The sequence below is a fragment of the Octopus bimaculoides genome, chromosome 14, assembly GCF_046866305.1.
Source record: "Octopus bimaculoides isolate indiv1 chromosome 14, ASM4686630v1, whole genome shotgun sequence".
In the NCBI taxonomy this organism is placed as follows: Eukaryota; Metazoa; Mollusca; class Cephalopoda; order Octopoda; family Octopodidae; genus Octopus; species Octopus bimaculoides.
In genome coordinates, this window is record NC_142941.1 from 22,035,635 (window position 1) to 22,057,402 (window position 21,768).

Consider the following 21,768-nt stretch of genomic DNA (forward strand, 5'->3'; position numbering starts at 1 on the left):
AGATGACACTGCTTGTACGCTGGTGACATTTGTCGACATTTAATGTGCATTGTCAAGACAAGGGTACACACATGTATACATATATGTAACAAGTTTCTTTCTGTTTCTGTTTACTAAATCCACTCACAAACCTTTGGTCAATCTGGTGCTATAGTAGAAGACACTTGCCCAAGATGCTGTGCAATGAAGCCAAATCTAAAACCATTTGGTTGCAAAGAGAACTTCTTAACCACACAGTCATTTCTATGACTATTATAGAAAAAAGAATTTTACAAAATATAACGTGAATGATATATATTTAGTGACTGGAGTATTTGATAAAACACTCACAAGGTGTTCACTTTAAGACAAAGACTAGTACCAACATAATCACCAAATCATAGTAAAAGATGGAGTAATAATACTGTATAACATGGCAGTGCATACTGACAATTAATTGATTAAATGAGCTGAGTCATAAAAGACCACAAAAATGAAATGTGAACTGATTGATATGTTTTGCTCTATGGATAGACACATATCAATCAAAGAAATGGGAGAAAAAAAAAAACATTTAGAGTACAAAGATTTAGAGAGACAGATGTAGCAAGAATGTTAGGCATGGACTAAACAATGTGTAAACCAAAATCATTCTATAATAAAAAAAAAAATGAATTACAAAACAGACATTTTGCCAAAACACTCAGGAAACCTTGAAAAAAGCTATAGGCCCTTCCTTATAATAAGATTAAAATAAACAACACATTAATACAGCTACCCATTTATCAGCATATACTTCTAGAAATACGAAGTTACATAGTTATAAGCTGTGGGAAGAGAGCCAAAACCTAAGGCTTAGTACAGCAACATGATGCAGTAACACACACACAAAATAAAAGAAAAAGCAGAAATGATGAAGAAATTTCTTCACAAACATGTGCTCATACATGTGTGTATGTGTGTGTGTGCAGCCATAGCAAAATTGGAGAATACTTGAACTAGGTACTCTGAGAATATTACAAAATCACAAATGGAGAAAGATGGTATAGACATAAACCACAATAAGTCTCTGAAAATGAGAGCAACAATATTCTAGAAGGTTCTGGTTCTTGCAGACAAACAATAAAAAGATAATATTGTTAAAGGCTACCAAAAAAAAAAAAAAAAAAAAAAAAGAAGTTTCCTGATAGACATCTCAATCTAAGCAAATAGCAATATATCTCTAACAAATAGCAGATGCTATCTTAGTACAAAAATATGGAAATAACCTGACATAGAACTCGATATACATATGCTTCTGGATGAAGTGTTAATCAGGTACAGAATGGTAATAAGAAAAGAGATGACAAAGGAATAACCAATTATCTTATGATAATCTTATCTTATAATGGAAACTGCTGTAAGCTAATGAAGTTCATAAGATAATCAGTTATTATTTTGTCATCTTTTTTCTTATATACATAAATATATATTCAGAATACCAAAATAAGAATGCTGTATTAGATTGGAGCCTGGTGTTGTCATCCGGTTTCACCAGTCCTCAGTCAAATCGTCCAACCCATGCTAGCATGGAAAGCGGACGTTAAACAATGATGATGATGATGATGATGATTATTAATATGATAAATGTATGCTGAATGCCTCCCATTTTGTATACAACCTAAAGAAATATCTGATCCAATATTAAGAAAAAGTTAACATATAAAAACAGAGGCAGGGTAAATTTAAATAACTAAAATACACTCTTGGTCTTTTAATTGATGAGTAGTTACGTCAATTTCAGACTAAATATTTAAAATAGCTGTGATATTACAAGGTTATTTCCCTTGTCTTAAGTGCCTCCCACTCCTTTTATATTAATAAAGGAAAGGAGTGACAATAAAGGTTTAGAAATGACTATATCATGGTCACATTGTTTGAAGGAAAAATATTAAGAGACAAAACACAAACATTAAGTTAGTAATCAAAGATCTCAACTAGTCAGCCAAATCAAAGCCTAATTCATTATATTTTCCACTATCATATATCAATTTTCCATTACCAGCGTGAGTGGGATGATATTTGCTAAAGAAATAATCTTTGACTATTGACTATTTAGTCCTAATTAATAAAGATGATAATTGTTGGGAAAGCAGACTAAAAGTTGTTGCAATGCACTGAGTTATGACCTACTCAATGGTCAATTACTCAGTACACATAACCACTTAATTCGTGGCTTTTGAAACCTAAATCCAACTGATATAATTGTTTTAATTTTTAGCACTGAAAAAGAGTAGAATGGTTGAAGGGAAATGAATACAGGACTATATGTCTTTCATTATTTAGTGTCTTTACTCTTCATTCTGAATTCAAATCTTACGTTTGTTTTTCACTCTAAGTTCAAACTTTGTTTTTAATGGCTTCAAACTTATGGTATACAGTGCTTGGATGCTTGATAAAATAAATATCAGTTACATACTGTGTGAGTTGAGATTGAGAAACAAAAAATAAACTTTAAATGCAATTCAATTGACATACATGCTATACTAAAATTTATTAAACTAAGTAAAGTAGTCTCTAAACAACTTCTCATGAAAAAAAAAAAATAAAAAAGGTATAATTTAGTATCATGGGTACAAGAATGCATGCTGATGCTGAAATTCAGAAAAGGAGTAAACTAGAATTTTGGTTTGTAAAATGTAAGTGGTGCAGAAACTGAAATAGAAATAGTATAGAAGTTTATTGCTAAACTGTTGGCTAAATAATTGACAATTACTATCCATTGCATGTAGAGTACTATGACCAAAGAAAGGAAGGTACGGAAGATATTCAAGGAGCTCGTTATTATGGGTATTTTTTATTGGCAATAAAACAAGCCCTATGCATTTTCTCAGATTGCCAAAAATAGCAGTTAAATCCCTCTCAAATCACATCTACCATCTTCAAGAAAAGAACACTTTGGAAAATGTAGTCCTAAATACATTGGCAAGAAAAAAAAAATCTGAAATGGTCATGGTTGGCACAACCTTGACCATTCACTTATTTAAGAGTGTTCTGGGTTAAACAGCAATTAAGGACTTCTCTCTTCATGCAATGAGCCATTTGTATGAAGCTCGCACAAACAGTGTTATGTGTAATAGTGACATGGAAACTGAAAGACAAAGAGGAATTGGAGAGGAATTGCTGGCAATTACAGATATCAGCCAAACTGTACAGAAGAAAAGTCTGCACTACTATGAGTACTGAATGTGAATGGACAATGAATAACAGGAGAAAAAAGTAAGTCTTAAGTAGCCAAGGAAGAGAAAGACCAGTGAAGATTAGTGGCCATTTACTGAACAGCAGACCCATCCATTTTCCTTGTCAGCAAGTTAAAATTGAAATTAAAACATGATAATGATGATGATGTCTCTTATGATATGGTCAATAGTTTCTATTTACCAAGGTGATCTAATCAGTGCTGGAGTTACCTGCAGCAAAATAGAATAAGGAAAAGTAGAACATATTCAGGAAGCTGTTATCACTGTTGATAGCAAAAGGTTTCTTTCTCCAAAAGAAAGAAAGAAAGAAAAATAACAGACTGTAAACAGCTATTTACATTGTCCTACTGTTCATGGCCGTCCTCTTATCTCCAGACAATAAGCCTGTCTTTTCTTTAACTACACGTCAACTTTGGAGAATTCTTAATTCTTGACATGACCGTCCCTTGTCATATGGACCTAGCTCAAATTGCCTTATGGTAATTGTGACACATCCTCTAGAGGCAAAGATAATTTTAATAAATCAAGAATCTATGTTGTATGGTGTTTGATGTACCTGTATTTGTCTATGTTGTTCAAATACATGCCACTGACCACTCTGAGTTATTTCTCTCAAAACTTTTTTTTTTTAGATTATACTATTTAGATTGTTGCATCTGTAGGGTGTAAATTATTGTAGTTCTGACAGCGCTATTTTTCTTTGAGAAATAGATGTTCAGTAGATGAAAAAAATCAGTTTTTTTTTCTATTTTCAGTAAAACACATACTTTGAAGTGTTAAGAATACTTGTCATTAATTAGCTGCAGGAAAAATACCTAGCTAAGGATAAACCTCTGTACCTGGCTTTTGTTGACATGGAGAAAGCCTTTGACAGGGTCCCCCGATCCCTTATCTGGTGGTCAATGAGGAAACTTGGGATAGAAGAATGGTTAGTGAGAGCTGTGCGAGCCATGTACAGAGATGCTGCCAGTAAGGTGAGGGTTGGAAATGAGTACAGCGATGAATTCCGGGTAGAGGTAGGGGTCCACCAAGGTTCCGTCCTCAGCCCCCTCTTATTTATCATAGTCCTCCAGGCAATCACAGAGGAGTTCAAGACAGGTTGCCCCTGGGAGCTCCTCTATGCTGATGACCTTGCCCTAATTGCGGAGTCACTATCAGAACTAGAGGAGAAGTTTCAGGTGTGGAAGCAAGGTCTAGAATTGAAGGGCCTTAGAGTCAACCTAGCTAAAACCAAAATCCTAATAAGTAGGAAGGTAGATAAAACACAAACCCCTTCAGGTAGATGGCCCTGCTCAGTATGTAGAAAAGGAGTAGGTAGTAACTCTATAAGATGTACCCGGTGCAAGCTATGGACACATAAGAGGTGCAGCAACATCAAAGGCAGGTTAACTAGCAAGTTAGTTTTTGTTTGTGGCAGATGTTCAGGTGCAATAAAGACTGTAAACAAACAGGAAACAACTTCTATCTCATCCCAGGGTGAAAAACTAGAGGTAGTCGATAGCTTCCGCTATCTGGGCGACCAAGTTAGTAGTGGGGGTGGGTGCGCTGAAAGTGTAGCTGCTAGAATAAGAATAGCCTGGGCAAAGTTTAGAGAGCTCTTACTCCTGCTGGCGACAAAGGGACTCTCACTCAGAGTAAAAGGCAGACTGTATGATGCATGCGTACGACCAGCCATGCTACATGGCAGTGAAACATGGGCTGTAACTGCTGAGGACATACGTAAGCTCGCAAGGAATGAAGCCAGTATGCTCCGTTGGATGTGTAATGTCAATGTGAATACCCGTCAGAGTGTAAGTATCTTGAGAGAAAAGCTGAACATTAGAAGCATCAGTTGTGGTGTGCAAGAGAGACGATTGCGCTGGTATGGACATGTGGTGAGAATGGATGAGGATAGCTGTGTGAAAAAGTGCCACACTCTAACAGTTGAGGGAACCCGTGGAAGAGGTAGGCCCAGGAAGACCTGTTCTGAGGTGGTGAGGCAAGACCTTCGTACATTGGGCCTCACCGAGGCGATGACTACTGACCGAGACCTTTGGAAATGTGCTGTGCGTGAGAAGACCCGGCAAGCCAAGTAAGATCGTTGCCAGTGCCCCTGGACTGGCTCTTGTGCGGGTGGCACATGAGATGCACCATTTTGAGCGTGGCCGTTGCCAGTACCACCTGACTGGCTCCCGTAGGATTTTCGAGCGAGATCGTTGCCAGTGCCCCTGGACTGGCTTGTGCGGGTGGCACATAAAAGGCACCATTTCGAGCGTAGCCGTTTTCGTGCGGGTGACACGTAAAAGCACCCACTACACTCTCTGAGTGGTTGGCGTTAGGAAGGGCATCCAGCTGTAGAAACTCTGCCAAATTAGATTGGAGCCTGGTGTTGCCATCCGGTTTCACCAGTCCTCAGTCAAATCGTCCAACCCATGCTAGCATGGAAAGCGGACGTTAAACGATGATGATGATGATGATGAAAAGACAACCAAATGAAATTGAAGATTCATGTTAAACAAACAGGTAAATTTTGTTAACACAAATGAATTTCTCATCTAAACATCACTGCTTCCATCAAGACGGCAACTATGAAAATGAGTTACAATGATAATCTACAATGGAAAGTTTGTTTTGAAGAAGGCCATCCCTCTTAAATCCTACAAGATAACAGTAGTACCACAATACTTCTAGCTGATAAGAGAAATAATCCTAGTTATGATCAAGGCTTACTCTAACAAACTAACCCGTGTGATAAGAGACAGTAATTATAAGTGGCTAAAGAAGATCATATATTAACTACAGAGTTGCAATTATCAGGCTTACTGAAACAATACAAAAACCATTTTTCTGAAAACCAATACTGAAACTTTATGCAACAGCACAAAACAGGAACACCGTCTATGTTAAGGGTTAGATGTAGAACCTCAGCATGTCACTCCAAACAAATAGTAACTGATGAAAAGAACTCTTGCAAGACAATGTAATAGGAATATTGATATTGTAGACAAGAACAGCTAATTTCCAACTAGAATATGAAATACGTCAAGAATTGGAAGACATGACATGGGTTCTCCATTATCATCAGTAATAGCTGATATTTTTAAAGATAGACATGAACATACAGTATAAGTGAAATGTATAGCATAGATGATATACCCACTGACAATGACAACAACAGGAAATTGACTAAAGCTTATGGGCCCATATAGACTTCTATATGAATCTATACAATTTATTATGAAGAAATAAAATAATAATTAAATATTATTCCAAGATGTTTGTGTGCAAGTGTCAGAACATCTGTAAACAGAAAATCAACATCTGGTTTCTATTTAAATTGTAAGTCCAATCATCCTTAAAATGTCAAAATAAAGTATCATCAGAGGTCATTACCATCTGGTTAAACCATCATCTGCTCTGAAAATAATGTTTATACAAGTAGTATATCATTTGTAAAAGAAATACCCACCTGAGTCCACTCAAATTCTCTATCCTTTATAGCATAGGTCTAGCTAATATAAGAACAGTGTTCAAGAGCAATTCTACATCTTTCAGTTATTTTCCTAGAGTTAAGCTTTTTCACAAATGGAAGAATTAAAAAAACTGAATATGTAACTTCTGATAAATTTATGGTAAAATGTGCTTATGGGAAGAAAGCCTTCGCAGTTACTGCCCACTTAACATTCAAATGCACAAGTTAGGTAAAATACCTTCTAAATTTTCTATCAGGCTAATTACTATATGTACATACAAAACAAGTGTGAAAGGAGTTTGAGTCACCTCACACTTGTCCTTTTCAAACCCAAAACAATATTCCTCAGATCAAGCCCTTATCCTAGTCCAACTCTTCAATTTCTCTTTACAGGGATCCAAATCACTGACCCACCAACTAATGGTTTATTGCTCTCACTTTGAACATCCACATTCTCAAATACCATTTATCTCTCCCTCTCTTAATGACCACCAGTATAGTTTCAGTAAACCCAGTTCTACTGGAGAATTAGGTAACTCACCAACAGGCATTCTCCCTAAACTCACCCACAGAAAAGGCCATTTAACTGATTAGCAATAAGTTTCTTGCCAATACTCTTCAACCACTGTCCCCCAGATGTTCTACTTTCAAACCAATCATACGTAAATACACACATATATATGTACCTATGGTTACCAATGACCTCATTCTAATTGGCGGGAATTGTAAGTTTACTTTCCATTTCTAACACCATCCTTCACCAGCGAGACATCTTTCTCAAATACCATCAACAAACATTTATTCCCTACAAACTGTGAGTTTTTTTTGAAAATCTTTTTGTAAATCTTGAGATTAACACCTGCATCATTACCTACCTAACCCTAACAAACCCTAACCCTAACACTGTAGTGAAAATCGTACGGGTGTTAATCTGAAAATTTAACAATCTTTTTTAAAACACTTTTACTTACTAACATCTTTTTTATTTAGTGTGTGTGTTGCCCATATATATATATACACTTAAGACTTAGTTGTGGGTTGGGAGTTTGATCGGCAGAGGTCATTATTATTATTATTTATTTATTATTATTATTTTAAATTTTTCCCACAACGGAGGCTTCGGGCAGGTGGAGAATAGTCGATTATATTGACCCCTGTGTTCAACTGGTACTTATTTTTTAGACCCCGAAAGGATGAAAGGCAAAGTCAACTTCGGCGGAATTTGAACTCACACACTCATACATACAAATATCTGTCATTCTCTTCTTATTCAATTGCAGTGACAAACTTCTGCTCCTAGGAGTACTCACACTGTGTCCACTAATCATTATTTCCAATATTCTGATCAAGCTAAATCTTTTGACAGTTTTAAACATTGCTACCAGGCATCTGGTGCTTACAGCAGAAAGTCAACACTAATCTATACTATAAAAGGCAGATTTTCTCTGTGTGTGCGTGTGTATGTTTAAAATTCATACATTTACACAATTCCAAATTTCTTGGATTAAACAATCGCAATTAATATTCCAAATACAATTTGTTAGGTCACTGTGTCATTTTTTTCACTCCCAAAATTTCCTAATAATGAATAAAATCCATAAAAGTTCACGAGTAAACATTTTCTCCCTAATAAAATCTAATTTCCTCTTTCTAATACAAATCCTTTCAACTCCTACTTTCTCTTATGAACCTTTACGAACAATCCAACAACAAATACAAAAAGATCAAAACTGAAACAATCACATTTCGATACTGTAATGACAGATACTAAAACTACATACAAAATTACTTTGCCCCTCTAAAATTAACTATTTCTATTCCTCTTACACATCGTTTCAATTGCTACTTTCTCTTATGAACGTTTACGAACGATCCAAGAAAAAAGACAAAGAAACGAAGGAGAGTGAGAGTCAAATAAACAGACACACTACCAATCATACGTAAATACACACATATATATGTACCTATGGTTACCAATGACCTCATTCTAATTGGCGGGAATTGTAAGTTTACTTTCCATTTCTAACACCGTCCTTCACCAGCGAGACATCTTTCTCAAATACCATCAACAAACATTTATTCCCTACAAACTGTGAGTTTTTTTTGAAAATCTTTTTGTAAATCTTGAGATTAACACCTGCATCATTACCTACCTAACCCTAACAAACCCTAACCCTAACACCGTAGTGAAAATCGTATGGGTGTTAATCTGAAAATTTAACAATCTTTTTTAAAACACTTTTACTTACTAACATCTTTTTTATTTAGTGTGTGTGTTGCCCATATATATATATACACTTAAGACTTAGTTGTGGGTTGGGAGTTTGATCGGCAGAGGTCATTATTATTATTATTTATTTATTATTATTATTTTAAATTTTTCCCACAACGGAGGCTTCGGGCAGGTGGAGAATAGTCGATTATATTGACCCCTGTGTTCAACTGGTACTTATTTTTTAGACCCCGAAAGGATGAAAGGCAAAGTCAACTTCGGCGGAATTTGAACTCACACACTCATACATACAAATATCTGTCATTCTCTTCCAAATACGATCGACAGTCAAACATTTATTCCTTACAAACTGAATTTTTTTAATATCTTTCTTAAAACGCATTTACTTACTACCATATATAGACACAGAATACACATCAATACACACATACATACAAATACCTGTCATTTTTTTTTATTTAGTGTGTGTGTGTGTTGCCCATATATATATACACTTAAGACTTAGTTGTGGGTTGGGAGTTTGATCTGCAGAGGTCATTATTATTTTACTCAGATTAACACCCGCACGATTTTCACTAGGGTGTTAGGGTTACAGTTTTTGGGTCAGGGTTACGGTTTTAGGGTTAGGGCTACGTAATCGTGCGGGTGTTAATCTGAAAAATTACTGAAATGTGAAAACTACCGACCCTGCCATCTGTTATAACTTTTGTTGTTCTCTTTAATATGTACATAGATTATGCCTCCAAACAAGACAGCTTGCTGGGGAAAGAAAGCAACCAGTTTAAAAAGACAGCAACAGACTGCAGCAATTCACCACATTCCAGAAGCTGCTTTGAACATAATGCAAAACGGTGCATCATCATCTACTGCCCAATCTGATAGAATTCTGGCAGAACTGTGTAGCAACAGATCGCCAGCAATTGCTTCATCAGAAATTGCCGTCCTACCTCCTGCGAAAAGGAATTACCCTGCTATGTATAATCAAGGCAGCGCAAAAAGTTGTTTTGCACAAGCATTTGTATAGCCAATTAGACGGATGAAATTTACGTACACTTAATAATGTTACACAAAACAGCCTTCAGACTTTCCCTATTAATTTCATCTTTTGAATTATGAACATATTTACATCATAAGGGTCTTTTCATTGTAAGGCTTTCTTTTTTAGTTGATTTTCACCTAGCAAGACTTATCGTAGATGGTGTAATAAGTCACACCCGGACAACATCAGGTTATACTGCTAGTATTCTATAGAGAGTTAGTGGTAAGTATGAGTAGCAATATTCTGAATCACAGTGTCCATGAGAATCAACCAAAAAGTCTTTTTTTAATAACTTTCAGCCCAAAACTAACAACTTCCAATAATCCCTGACCTGGCAGTGACCACCAGAGTACTGCCATCAGCCAGACCCGCGTGAGATGCACAGAGAGTGATAAAATCATTCTTCAATTGCTGACTTACATCAAATAGCTGTTGTCATGACTAGAATGGATCTGTCTGCCAACCTAGTCTATTGGGAAGATTGTTCTGCCTGTCTGGTAGTAATAGTAAAAGAGGCAGTGTGATGGAAAGGAACGAATTGAAAGGAGCGAGGATAGGACTTTTCCTCTCTGGTTAAGCTTTCATCAATTTTTTCAATTAATACTTGAAAGAAGGAAGGAGAAGGGGAAATGTTCTGAAATGTAAGTGAGAGTGGTAAGCATAGCATGCAGGTTGTGAGCACTTGCTTTGGTTGTTTGGTAGTGGGGATTCTTGATTTGTCCTAAAATAAACTTTCATAGTATGCTTTTCATATTTGATGTAATCCTCACCAACCACTTTGGCAGCTTAGTACTATTAAAACAGGATTGAGAGAAAATATTGAAGAACACAGATCCAGTGCACTTATTTGACTATTTAACACCATCTTTTTAGTTTTTAATGTTTCTATATAAACATATTTTTAGTTGGCTTATTTGTCATAGTGAAAGCAGGTAGCTCAGTGGTTAGGATATTGGCTCATGATCATAAGATCATAAGTTCAATTCCTGACAGCACATTGTGTCCTTGAGCATGCTGCTCCAGTTCACTCAACGGGCAAAAATAAGTAATGCCTGTATTTCAAAGGGCCAGCTTTGTCACATTCTGTATCATGTTGAATTTTCCCGAAAGCTATGTTAAGGGTACATGTGTTCATGGAGTGCAAAGCCACTTGTATGTTAATTCCATGAGCAGGCTGTTCCATTGATCAGATCAACTGGAACCCTCATCTTTGTAACCAATGGAGGACCAGTTATATTTGTTACTGATAAACTTTCTTACTCTTGTAAGTGACATGCTCTCTTAATTAAAAGTTTTCGTATCAAAGGCAACACACCATTTAAAAAACATGGTTGATATATATTTGAAGAACATTAAATCTGAAACACACCTTGCTAACATACTGAAAGGATTCATTACAAACAAGTTAGTGTTTCTATGCTTTACTTTTATGTGCATATTTTTTTACATAACACCTGAAAATAATAGGTGAATCTACTAACTGAAATGCGCAAACAGAAACAAAGAATGATATTGGAAGACCAATCAATACATACCATACAGATGAAAACTTTACTGCTTTTAATTCAAGCCCATATTATATTTCATCATCTTTTTATTAACATTTGGCATGAATTGGATAGGTATGTGCAGATTTAACTATATTTCATTTCTCTCCTCATTTTTGCTGCAAAGTCTAACTGTTCTTACCTACCCCAATTAAGACTTCCTTGGTCTATATGTCCCACTAACTGTATATTGGCAGTCTTAACTTGCTCATATTTGTAATTTAGTTTATCCTAAATATTCTTGGTCTATGTTCATTCCAACTTCAGACCATATCTCTATATGTTTGAAAGGATGAGAACTTAAAATTGAGAGATAGAGGAAATTCTTAGAGTAGATTATTGAAAGAAAAGTAGAAAATTTCTTTAGCATGTGATTGAAAACTTCTACCTTGTACTTGCCTTTTAAGAGCATTAGCTATGAAGAAGTTGTTAGCAAGAAAGAAGACTCTTTCTGTCAGGTAAATGGCCCTGCTCAATACGTAGGAAAGGAGTTGGAAGTAATTCCATTCACAGCGCCCAGTGTAAGCTAGAGACACATAAGAGATGCAGTGGAATTGCAGGTAGATTAACAGATAAAGTTGTCTTCGTATGTGGCAGATGTGCAGGAACAATAAGCACTAAGAGCACATGGGACTTAGTCTCTCTCAAATACCCAGGAGACTCTTGCGAGGTTGTAGATAGTTTCTGTTACCTAGGTGACCAAATTAGCAATGGTAGAAGATGCTTTGAAAGTATTGTTTCTAGAATAAGAATAGGATAGAGGAAGTTCAGAGAGCTATTACCTCTGTTGCCAACAAAAGGACTCTCTCTCAGAATGAAGGGTAGATTGTATGATGCTTGTGTACAAATGGCTATACTCCATGGATGTGAGACATGGGCTCTGAATGCAGAAGACATGCATAGACTGGAGAGAAATGAAGGCAACATGCTCTGTTGGATGTACAACATCAGTGTGCATGTATGACAAAGTGCAAATGTATTGAGAGAAAAGTTGGGGATAAGAGGAATCAAATGTAGCATGCAAGAGAGAAGACTTCGTTGGTTTGGACATGTGATGTGTATGAATGAGGACAGCTGCATAAACAAGTGCCGATCACTGAAAGTGGATGGTACCTGTGGAGGAGGGCAACCCAGGGAGACATGGGATGAAGTGGTAAGGACCGATTTCAGGATGTTGGACCTCATAGAAGAAATGACAATGGACCAAGACGTCTGGAGATACAAAGTTCTTGAGAAGACCTACCCACACGAGTGAAACTGACTTCTAAAAGCACTTGTGTTCCACCCACATGTAACAAGAAAACACACCTTACCCCAACAAACCAAACTACATCTCTTCTTTCATGCACTATGCTTACCTCTCACTCTCCAATCCTGTCCTCATGGCCCTATTCACTGTATCATTGCTATCCGGTAGCCTCCCCCCACCTGCTCCATATACCCAGGTTTTCACCACTCACTGCACCCCACCCGACTCTCTACTCATGTTTCCTTGGCAATGTCCTGCCACTTATATTATTACCTCTGTACCTCAAGGGTATGCCCTGGCACTTGCCACCATCTATATCTCTCTCTTCCTTTACTCAACCATCCCATTTATATTCTGATCCCCATCCCTGGTGAGTATGCCTGGCACTCTGCCACCATCTCTCTCCTGCACTCTTACTGTCTCCCACTCTCTCTCCTTCTCCTGCTCTTCCCTCAGACTGGGCAACCATGTATCACCTTTACAATGGCACACCTGTTTTTGTCCTCATTCCTGATCTCTGTCTCTCTCTGGCTGGGTAACCATGTACCTACTCCTGTTTCTGACTCTGTCTCACTATAAACTTTCATCATCTGACAAAAGATCACCTCCTCCAATCTCAAAGGATCTTTGTCTTGCAAGTTACTTGGTGACCCTGCCAGAGCTGATGCCACCTAGTCCACACTGTAAAATGGTTGGCATTTGGAAGGGCATCCAGCTATAAAAACCTTGCCAAAACTGACATCGCCTGTGCTTGTGCCATATAAAAAGCACTGTCTACTCTGCTGGGTGGTTTGTGTTAGGAAGGGCATCCAGTTGTAAAAGCCCTGCAAAGATAGACACAGAAGTCTGGTGCAGGCTCTTGTCAAACTGTCCAACCCATGCCAGCATGGAAGATGGACATTAAAAAATGATGATGCTGAAGTGGTAGCAGAAAAACTGGGGCACAGACTTAACCCACTACAATTTTACTGCCATAGTTATAACAACAATAAAATTAATAATAATGATTCCTTTTGCTTAAACACAAACCTCCAACAAAGCTATATTGAGAGAGAGAGGCGGGGGGGGGGGCTCTGTGGTTAAGAAGATTGTTTCAAAACCACATGATTCTGGTAACACAATGGAGAAGTATCTCCAACTGTAACCTCAAGTTGACCAATAACTTGAACAGAATTTGGTAGATGAAAACTGTATTGAAGCCAATCATGTATGTGTGTGTATGTGTTTCCCAATGAAAGAGTTTTAAATTGCACTCTTTTACATCAAAAGCTAACTTAGCCATTTGATGAACAGAGATAGCTAAAATGATATCAAGAGAGACGATTGCGCTGGTATGGACATGTGGTGAGAATGGAGGAGGATAGCTGCGTGAAAAAGTGCCACACCCTAACAGTTGAGGGAACCCGTGGAAGAGGTAGGCCCAGGAAGACCTGGGCTGAGGTGGTGAGGCAAGACCTTCGTACATTGGGCCTCACCGAGGCGATGACTACGGACCGAGACCTTTGGAAATGGGCTGTGCGTGAGAAGACCCGGCAAGCCAAGTAAGATCGTTGCCAGTGCCCCTGGACTGGTTCTTGTGCGGTTGGCACATGAGATGCACCATTTTGAGCGTGGCCGTTGCCAGTACCGCCTGACTGGCTCCTGTAGGATTTTCGAGCGAGATCGTTGCCAGTGCCCCTGGACTGGCTTGTGCGGGTGGCACATAAAAGACACCATTTCGAGCGTGGCCATTTTCGTGCGGGTGACACGTAAAAGCACCCACTACACTCTCTGAGTGGTTGGCGTTAGGAAGGGCATCCAGCTGTAGAAACTCTGCCAAATCAGACTGGAGCCTGGTGTTGCCATCCGGTTTCACCAGTCCTCAGTCAAATCGTCCAACCCATGCTAGCATGGAAAGCGGACGTTAAACAATGATGATGATGATGATGAATGAAATAAGTATTGGGTTCATATAATCAACCAAACCCTTGAAGGCCAGTATGATCAAATGCAAAGGCTGAAATTAGTATGAGAATAAAAATATAAGTGCATGTGCATGTGCATGCTGTGTATGATCAAAAATGACTTAACAGAAGTTTTTAAAATTAATGAAACAATATATGAATGCTGGGAAGGGCTGGGATAAATGGACATAAATTTTACCATTAATCCCAAGGATGAGGTAGGCAATGGAGAAACTAAAATGATAATCTTACATATAACAACAATGTTAACCTCATAGTGAATGCAAATACACAGATAACAAAACAATAAAGATCATTCAACTTACCATACACATTCGAACAGATACATATAAACATATGGTAATTTCTATTTCTATAGTAACACTTGGTTAGTAATTTTGTTATAAATCAAACATATCATCATCATCATCATTAGACACCTACTTTTCCATGCTTGCATGGTTACATGTATATTAATATACATTAAGAAAGTAATAAATAGAAAAGCAAATAAGTTCCTTTTTCCCTAGCTTTTGAAAGCATTTAAGGACTTTACTTACCGAAGACATAACTTTTTTAGATGAAACTGCTAAAGTTTTATCAGTTTGATCCAAAGTCAAACTGTTTGCGGACTTCTCTGTGGACTTTTGCATACAACATGGTTCAGCCCAGTTTAATGGTCCAACCTTCTCAGTTCCAGTAGTAACTACTGTGGTTGTCTTAAAATTTGCATTATTAGAAGTTAAAGTGTAGTTATTAAGCCAACCCCTTAAGAGAGGTTCCTGACAATGGTCACCAGAACAACTGATTGATGCTTGTGATGGAACTGCTGGCCAGCTTAATGCCACAGACATGTCTCTGACAGAAGTCCAGTCTATATGATCGGATTTTTCAGACAACCACTCAGTTCCTGTCTTTTTCAATATCCTTTCACAATTTAGAGCTGATAATTCTTCAGCCAAATTATCAGTTTCAACATCTTTACAACAGTCTTTATTTTTATTATCATTATTAATATCATTTTCATTTTTTTTATAAATATCAATATCTTTAACATCCCCAATATTTTCAGGCTTGCAATTTGTATTTTCATGGTAACCTTGATTAGTAATTTTGTCATAAGACATCTCATGTGGCTGCACAGAGAGCCACTTTTTAGCCGTGTTTTCCTCATTCATGTTCTCATTTCCATACTTCCCAGGCCAATAACATGGTTTCTCTGAGGTAGCAAACCATGTATTTGATTTCCTAAGAGACAATGGCGTTAGAAGTGGGTCAGTAGTTAAATAAGATGAAGCAGAGAGAGAGGTTTCAGGCGTGCAGTCTTTGCTTCTTGGCCAATCATTTTGCTCTGTTGAAAGCTTTGGAGTACAGATGAGTGGTTTGTTGAACCAGACATCACTATTGATGTTGTCCTCACATGAAACAGGGCACTGCAATAAATTGCCTTCCCAGACTTGTTGGCTGTTAGTTGCCTCCATCAAAGCTTTCTTTGTTTCCTTTATTTTCATGGCAGATGTTGCACTGAAATACCAATCCAGTTCATCAGTCTGGGTGTCATCCACTGACCAAGACTTGCCCAGAAGGCTTGTTGATGATGAATCTTTATTGACCCTACTTTGTGACTTTATAACAACTTCTGGCTTAGGCCACATTTGTTTACCAGATGTCTTGTGTACAGGTGTCTCTGATGTCCAGTCTGAGTCTTCTGTGCCTGGACTTTCCAGCATCCAGTGGTCAGCTCCTGTATCTCCACACCCATCGTTACTGTCCCACATTGTAGGGTTAACTGCTTCAGAACTTAAAGGTAATGCTGGTTGCCAGGTATGTGTTTTTTGTGAATTTATCCAAGTATTTTGCTGCTGTTGCTGCCATAAATCAGACTTAGCACAGACTACATCTGATATGGGAATCTTTGAAAGGTGATTTGTACTGCTGATTGTGCTAAATGGTGGCACTATACCACTGAGAGGACTACTGTGACTTGACATCATTGAAACTGATTTAGAACTCCCTTGATTGTTTGGCCACTGTTCCTCTTTAATCACATGACCACTGATATTCAGAGCAGGGTTCCTATGTGTATCATCTGCAATTGATGATGGCTGGGAAAATACATGAATACAGTTGCCAGGATCCAATGCAGCAGAACTACAAGATGAGGTAGAAGATGAAACAGCAACTGGCCATGAATCATGTGGAGCAATTGGCGTCCAGTTTATTGCTTCAGTTACAGCTACAGGTGTCCAATTTAGTATTTCATCTGACCCACGACTCCATGTCTTTGGATAGTGATTTTTAGCATCAGATGCCATTAAACCCAATATACTGGTTGTACTACTATCAATATTATCTCTGCCCCATGGTGAAGGTGTTGAAGAGGTGCCAGCAGACTCTGACTGATTGTCATAACTCCAGATACTAGCTGCATTGTTTATTTTATTTCTCTCACAACGACTGAATGCACCGCCTACATCAGAAACCCCATACTGTGGAGTACAAAGACTCATGTAGCAATCAGACTCGAAACCAGATGGCAATGGCCTAACATCAGATGCAGTAGCGCAATCTCTAATGTTATCTTCTGAACACACCTCTTCAGCAAGTTTTTCAAGATCATAATCTACAAAACTTTCATTAGGCTGCTGACAAGTAAGGTGAAATTGTGTTGATCTTGACTCTTCTTGTGGCGAGCTGTGAGACATTCCAGTCTGAATGTATTTATCTGTATTCCTGTGCAGGCGAAATTTTGGCACAAATCCTATTTTGGGATGAACACTTTCTGTTTTGTTCTCAATAGTTTCTGCTTGGTGGAAATCTTGATAAGGTGATCGGCATTCGGGATGGCCTCCAAACAGATCTGGAGGCTGATAAAGAATTGGTGCCATTGCTGAAATATTTTCAGGAATGAATCTTTGTGATTTAGCATGATTTGAACCAACAGTCACCAAGAGATCTGCAGCAGCAACTGCATTGAGAGTATCCAGGCTAATTTTGTGTCCAATACCCACACCAGGTGGGGTTTTAATTGGTCGAAAATGAGTCCTGGGAGAAAAATATAACATCTCATGAGGTGATATTACTGGACTGGATTGTTGTGCCAATTCTTCCTCCTCTTCCAAAGACTTACTTTTGTTGTCTTCCAGTGTTTCAGAAAGCTCAGCCATTACTGTGTGTTTACGTGGAATTACATCTTTAAAGGCAGAGCATTTAGAAGGAATCAATTCAGAAGCTTGAAAAGGACCCATAACAGAGGTCTGTAACAAGGAAGATGGAGATGAAGACAATAAACACGGAGAAGTTGATGAAACAGTTGAAGATGACACTGGAGAAGTTACAATGGAAACAACAGATGAAGGAGGCGAAGGTAATGTTGAAGTTTGAACTTCTGAAAACTTTTTTCTATTTTCAAGATTAGTGGTTGCATCGGATTCAGGTAATTCTGAAGTATCCTGCATTTTATCACATCCAGGTAGAGGTGGTAAATTATCATCTTTTACATCAACTAAAGCTGAACATTCATGTTTGGCACTCTCTATGGCATGTGGAACAAATGTGGTAGGCAAAACCTTGATAGGAAGTGATATAACAGGCTTTTCTGGGTAAAAGTCTCTGGCTAATGGAAACATAAAACTAGAATTGCTCAATGGAGGAGAAAGGAGAGGTGATGAGAAGAAAGACGAGGAAGAGGCTGGCCAACTTTGCTGATGGTAGAAAGGGCCAGTTGGTGAAGAACTGTAGAAACTATAATAGTTACAACAGAAATAATCCCAGTTACCAAACTGTTTACTACTGCTGCTGTTGTTGTTGTTGCTGCTGTTGTTGGTAATTACTGCAGCAGAAGGAAAGATGGAAACAGGAGAGAACAAAGACGTGTTATCATGGAGAAAAGAAGAGATTGGTGGCAAGCTGGCAACCTTAGGTGGTGAGTTTGAACTAAGTGAAGATGTGGTAGCTACAGAACCAACAGTTGGTAGAAATAACGTAAAAGGGTTATGCTTCAGCTGTTGTGGTGAGTAAGAGCAAATATTGGAATATGGGCGGTGTTGAGGAATTGGCTGGCTGGACATGGTTAACCGCTTTTGACAGTTTATGTTCCACAACTGAGAAAAAGAGTTACCTTTAGTAAAAAATTCATCAGGATTTGCAAGGCCTTCCTCAATATTGTTGTCATTGCAATTTTTACACCATAGCTGATTGATTATACTGAAGTCTGGTAGACTGATTGACTTACCATCTACAGGATCAACAACAGTTGATAGCATAGAGTCAGGTTTACTAAAGCTTTCCTTCTTATACTGCAGTTGATGATCTTGCCATAGTAATCTCATATCAAACACTAATTGCTCAGGCCATTTCTGGTTGCCTTGGGCAAAAAGTTCAGCTGAGAAACTTGAATCTAACTTGTTGTATATAGCAGTCATATAGTTTTCAGGAGTTTCAGTTGTTTGACTATCTCTTGAGAAATCAGGATAGTGACCAGGGGTGAGTACAGGGCTACGAATTAGTGCTGGCATATCAGTGTCTTTCCAAGTGTTTCCTGGTAGTGATTCAGCACATGTAGAAAGAGTGTCTAATATTTCACTGTCTTCAGTATTTTCACTGTTAATGTTCAGTGGCTTCTGATCATTGGACACTGAAATATTTTCGCTGAGACTTGATGGATCTTTAGAGTCACATTCTGCAATATGGGTCAGATATGAGAGGTCAACTAGAGACAGTGATGATGTAGAACAAGGAGAAGTTGATGAGGGAGTGTTGACAGTAGAAGAACAGACGGAAGAAGTATTGACTTTACCACTCTCCGTATTGATTGATGGATGTCTAGGGCTGAGATATGAGTGGCTAGTGGCACAAGTAAAAGTGGAAAGCAGTGAAGGTGTTGCTGAAGTGGTAGTAAAAGTGGCATCAGCTGTTGAGGATTTTGGGACAGAACTCTGCTCAGAGTCAGTGAGAAGTAACTGGGGTGTAAGTACAATGCTTGTAACTGCAGTAGCTGGCTGAGGTGGTTGGATGTCAACAAGCAAATGTCCCGGAAATGACCATACACTTTCAATGTTTGGTTCAGTGGTCAAACAACTTGCACTATGGTGACTCTTGGGAAGGTTTTCACCAATGTGTGAAGTGTAGCTAACTGTTTGAGAACTGCTGCTAGTAGTGGTTGTTACAGCTGACCACAGGTTAGTATCGGTCATTGTAGTTAGCAGAGCATCATTAGTACAATTCAGACCAGAAGTTACCATATTACTAATTGGACTGTTTCCTGATTTCTCATTGGTAACAGCTGTCAAATTTTTATCACAATGATTACTTTCAGCAACTGGAGAATCAACTTGTTTACTTTGGCAAAAACTGCCAACAGGCTCATTGCTCATGCTTGATGTTGAAAGCATGCAGGAGTCAACCTTTTCACTTGGGTAAATAGGCGGCTGAGTTTCAACAAAAGGGCCGAGTAACATAGAGAAATTATCAATCTTATTTTCAGTGAAAGACTGAATATCATCTAATGATGATGGTGAAGGGAGTGGGTAGCTGTGCCTCTTATAAAGTCGGGCACGCAATTTACTGCTAGAATCCACACTACTGATAGAAGGTACTTCAGCAACTGTAGTGCATGCAACAGGAGAGCAACGCACAGTGTCAAATGGGTCTTCAAAGTTGCTCTCATACCAGGAGGCATCCTCACGAAATGCTTCACAAACCATATTAGGTACTGGGTTTATCTCCTCGTTGCTCCATTTCATATCTCGAAAACTTTGGTCATAGTAACTGTAGTTGATTTCATCGAGAAGAAACAGTGGGGATGAGCCTGTGGGTGAAGGAGGATCTAAAATCGAAATAGATTGTGGAGCTGTTTGATTCAGTGCAACTGATCTCACAGCCAGTTGGTTTCTCAGAATGTCTTGTTGATTCAAGATATCTGATGCATACTGAAATTGTTGATCCTGCATTCGCCAGTGCGAAGTATGGGAGGTGGAATATGGATCTCTATCTGCTGCCAAAGCTGGACGTTTCTCATTGGATGAGAGGAGAATATCTTTGAGAATATTCTCCACAATTATACAATATTTCTGACCCTCTCTATCAGAACATATACTGCTTTTATAATCTGAATTATTGTAGTTATCCATTTTTCTATGGTAGTATTGGCCTTGTTTCAAGTTCTCACAGCCACCAATTAACTGTTGCTGTTGCTGGGTGACAGTGTGACTTGTTAAAGGCTGTATCTCCGCAGACATATCACAGGTTAGAGCACGGCAGAGCTTACTCTTGCCTGATCCAGTTCGCTGCTGAGGTTGCTTCATTGAAACCATGTGTAGTGGATAAAAACCTGAATTATGGTGCCTGTTCCGAGCAGAACTGTAGTGAGTAGTTAAACTACTGCTTTCTGTTTTTTTATGGACATTTTCTTTGTTTCCATGGTGTGTGTGAGAGCTGCGAGTACCAAGCCGGATAGTGGAGTCATTCCTACGACGAATGTTGCCATTCCGTCTGCTCTTAGTTTGGCATTTGTTCTCTTTAGTGCAGGAATTAACTGATGTAGAGGTGCCACTGCAATTATTACCACTGACAGATTGGTAATGTGATTTCTTATCAGCTTTTACTTGGTGAAACTGTCGTTTACGTTGCATCAGCTGTTGTTGTTTCTGCTGTTGCAGTTGCTGCTGCTGCTGTTCTTGTTGCTGCTGTTCTTGTTGCTGCTGAAGTTTTTTCTTCCAGACATTTGAATTGTCAGATCCTGGAATTACAGTGGAAGGAGATCCTATAGTAGGTGTGGTCTGGGAGGAATCTGTTGACAGGGCAGGAAATGCAGCATAGTACCTTAAAGAGAATGAAAAGAAGATAGTTTTAACTTTTACATCTTACTGATGAACTTTCAACATACAAGATACAAGTAAAACATTTAAACAATTATCTAGCTTTAATATGTAAACATAAGAAATTATTCTTGGTGGTCTCTGTGTAAAAGAACCTCTTTAATCATGAATGACCATGGGATTGCAACTAGAAGATTCTCCTCCAGGGCACAAGCCTGGGCAAGGTTGTTTGTGGAAGACCAGCAGTTGCCCATGCATACCTGCCTCCTG

At 38.3% G+C, this 21,768-nt stretch overlaps 1 protein-coding gene across 5 annotated transcripts in view; it reads right to left on the reverse strand.

Moving 5' to 3' along the window:
* LOC106875078 (uncharacterized) overlaps nt 1-21,768 on the reverse strand; it is a 97,897-nt gene that overhangs the window by 31,324 nt on the left and 44,805 nt on the right. For all 5 annotated transcript variants that reach the window (XM_052972750.2, XM_014923047.3, XM_089362504.1 and 2 more), the window contains one exon: nt 15,241-21,502. In XM_052972750.2, coding sequence (XP_052828710.2) covers nt 15,241-21,502 — 6,262 coding nt within the window. The remainder of the gene's footprint in view (nt 1-15,240; nt 21,503-21,768) is intronic.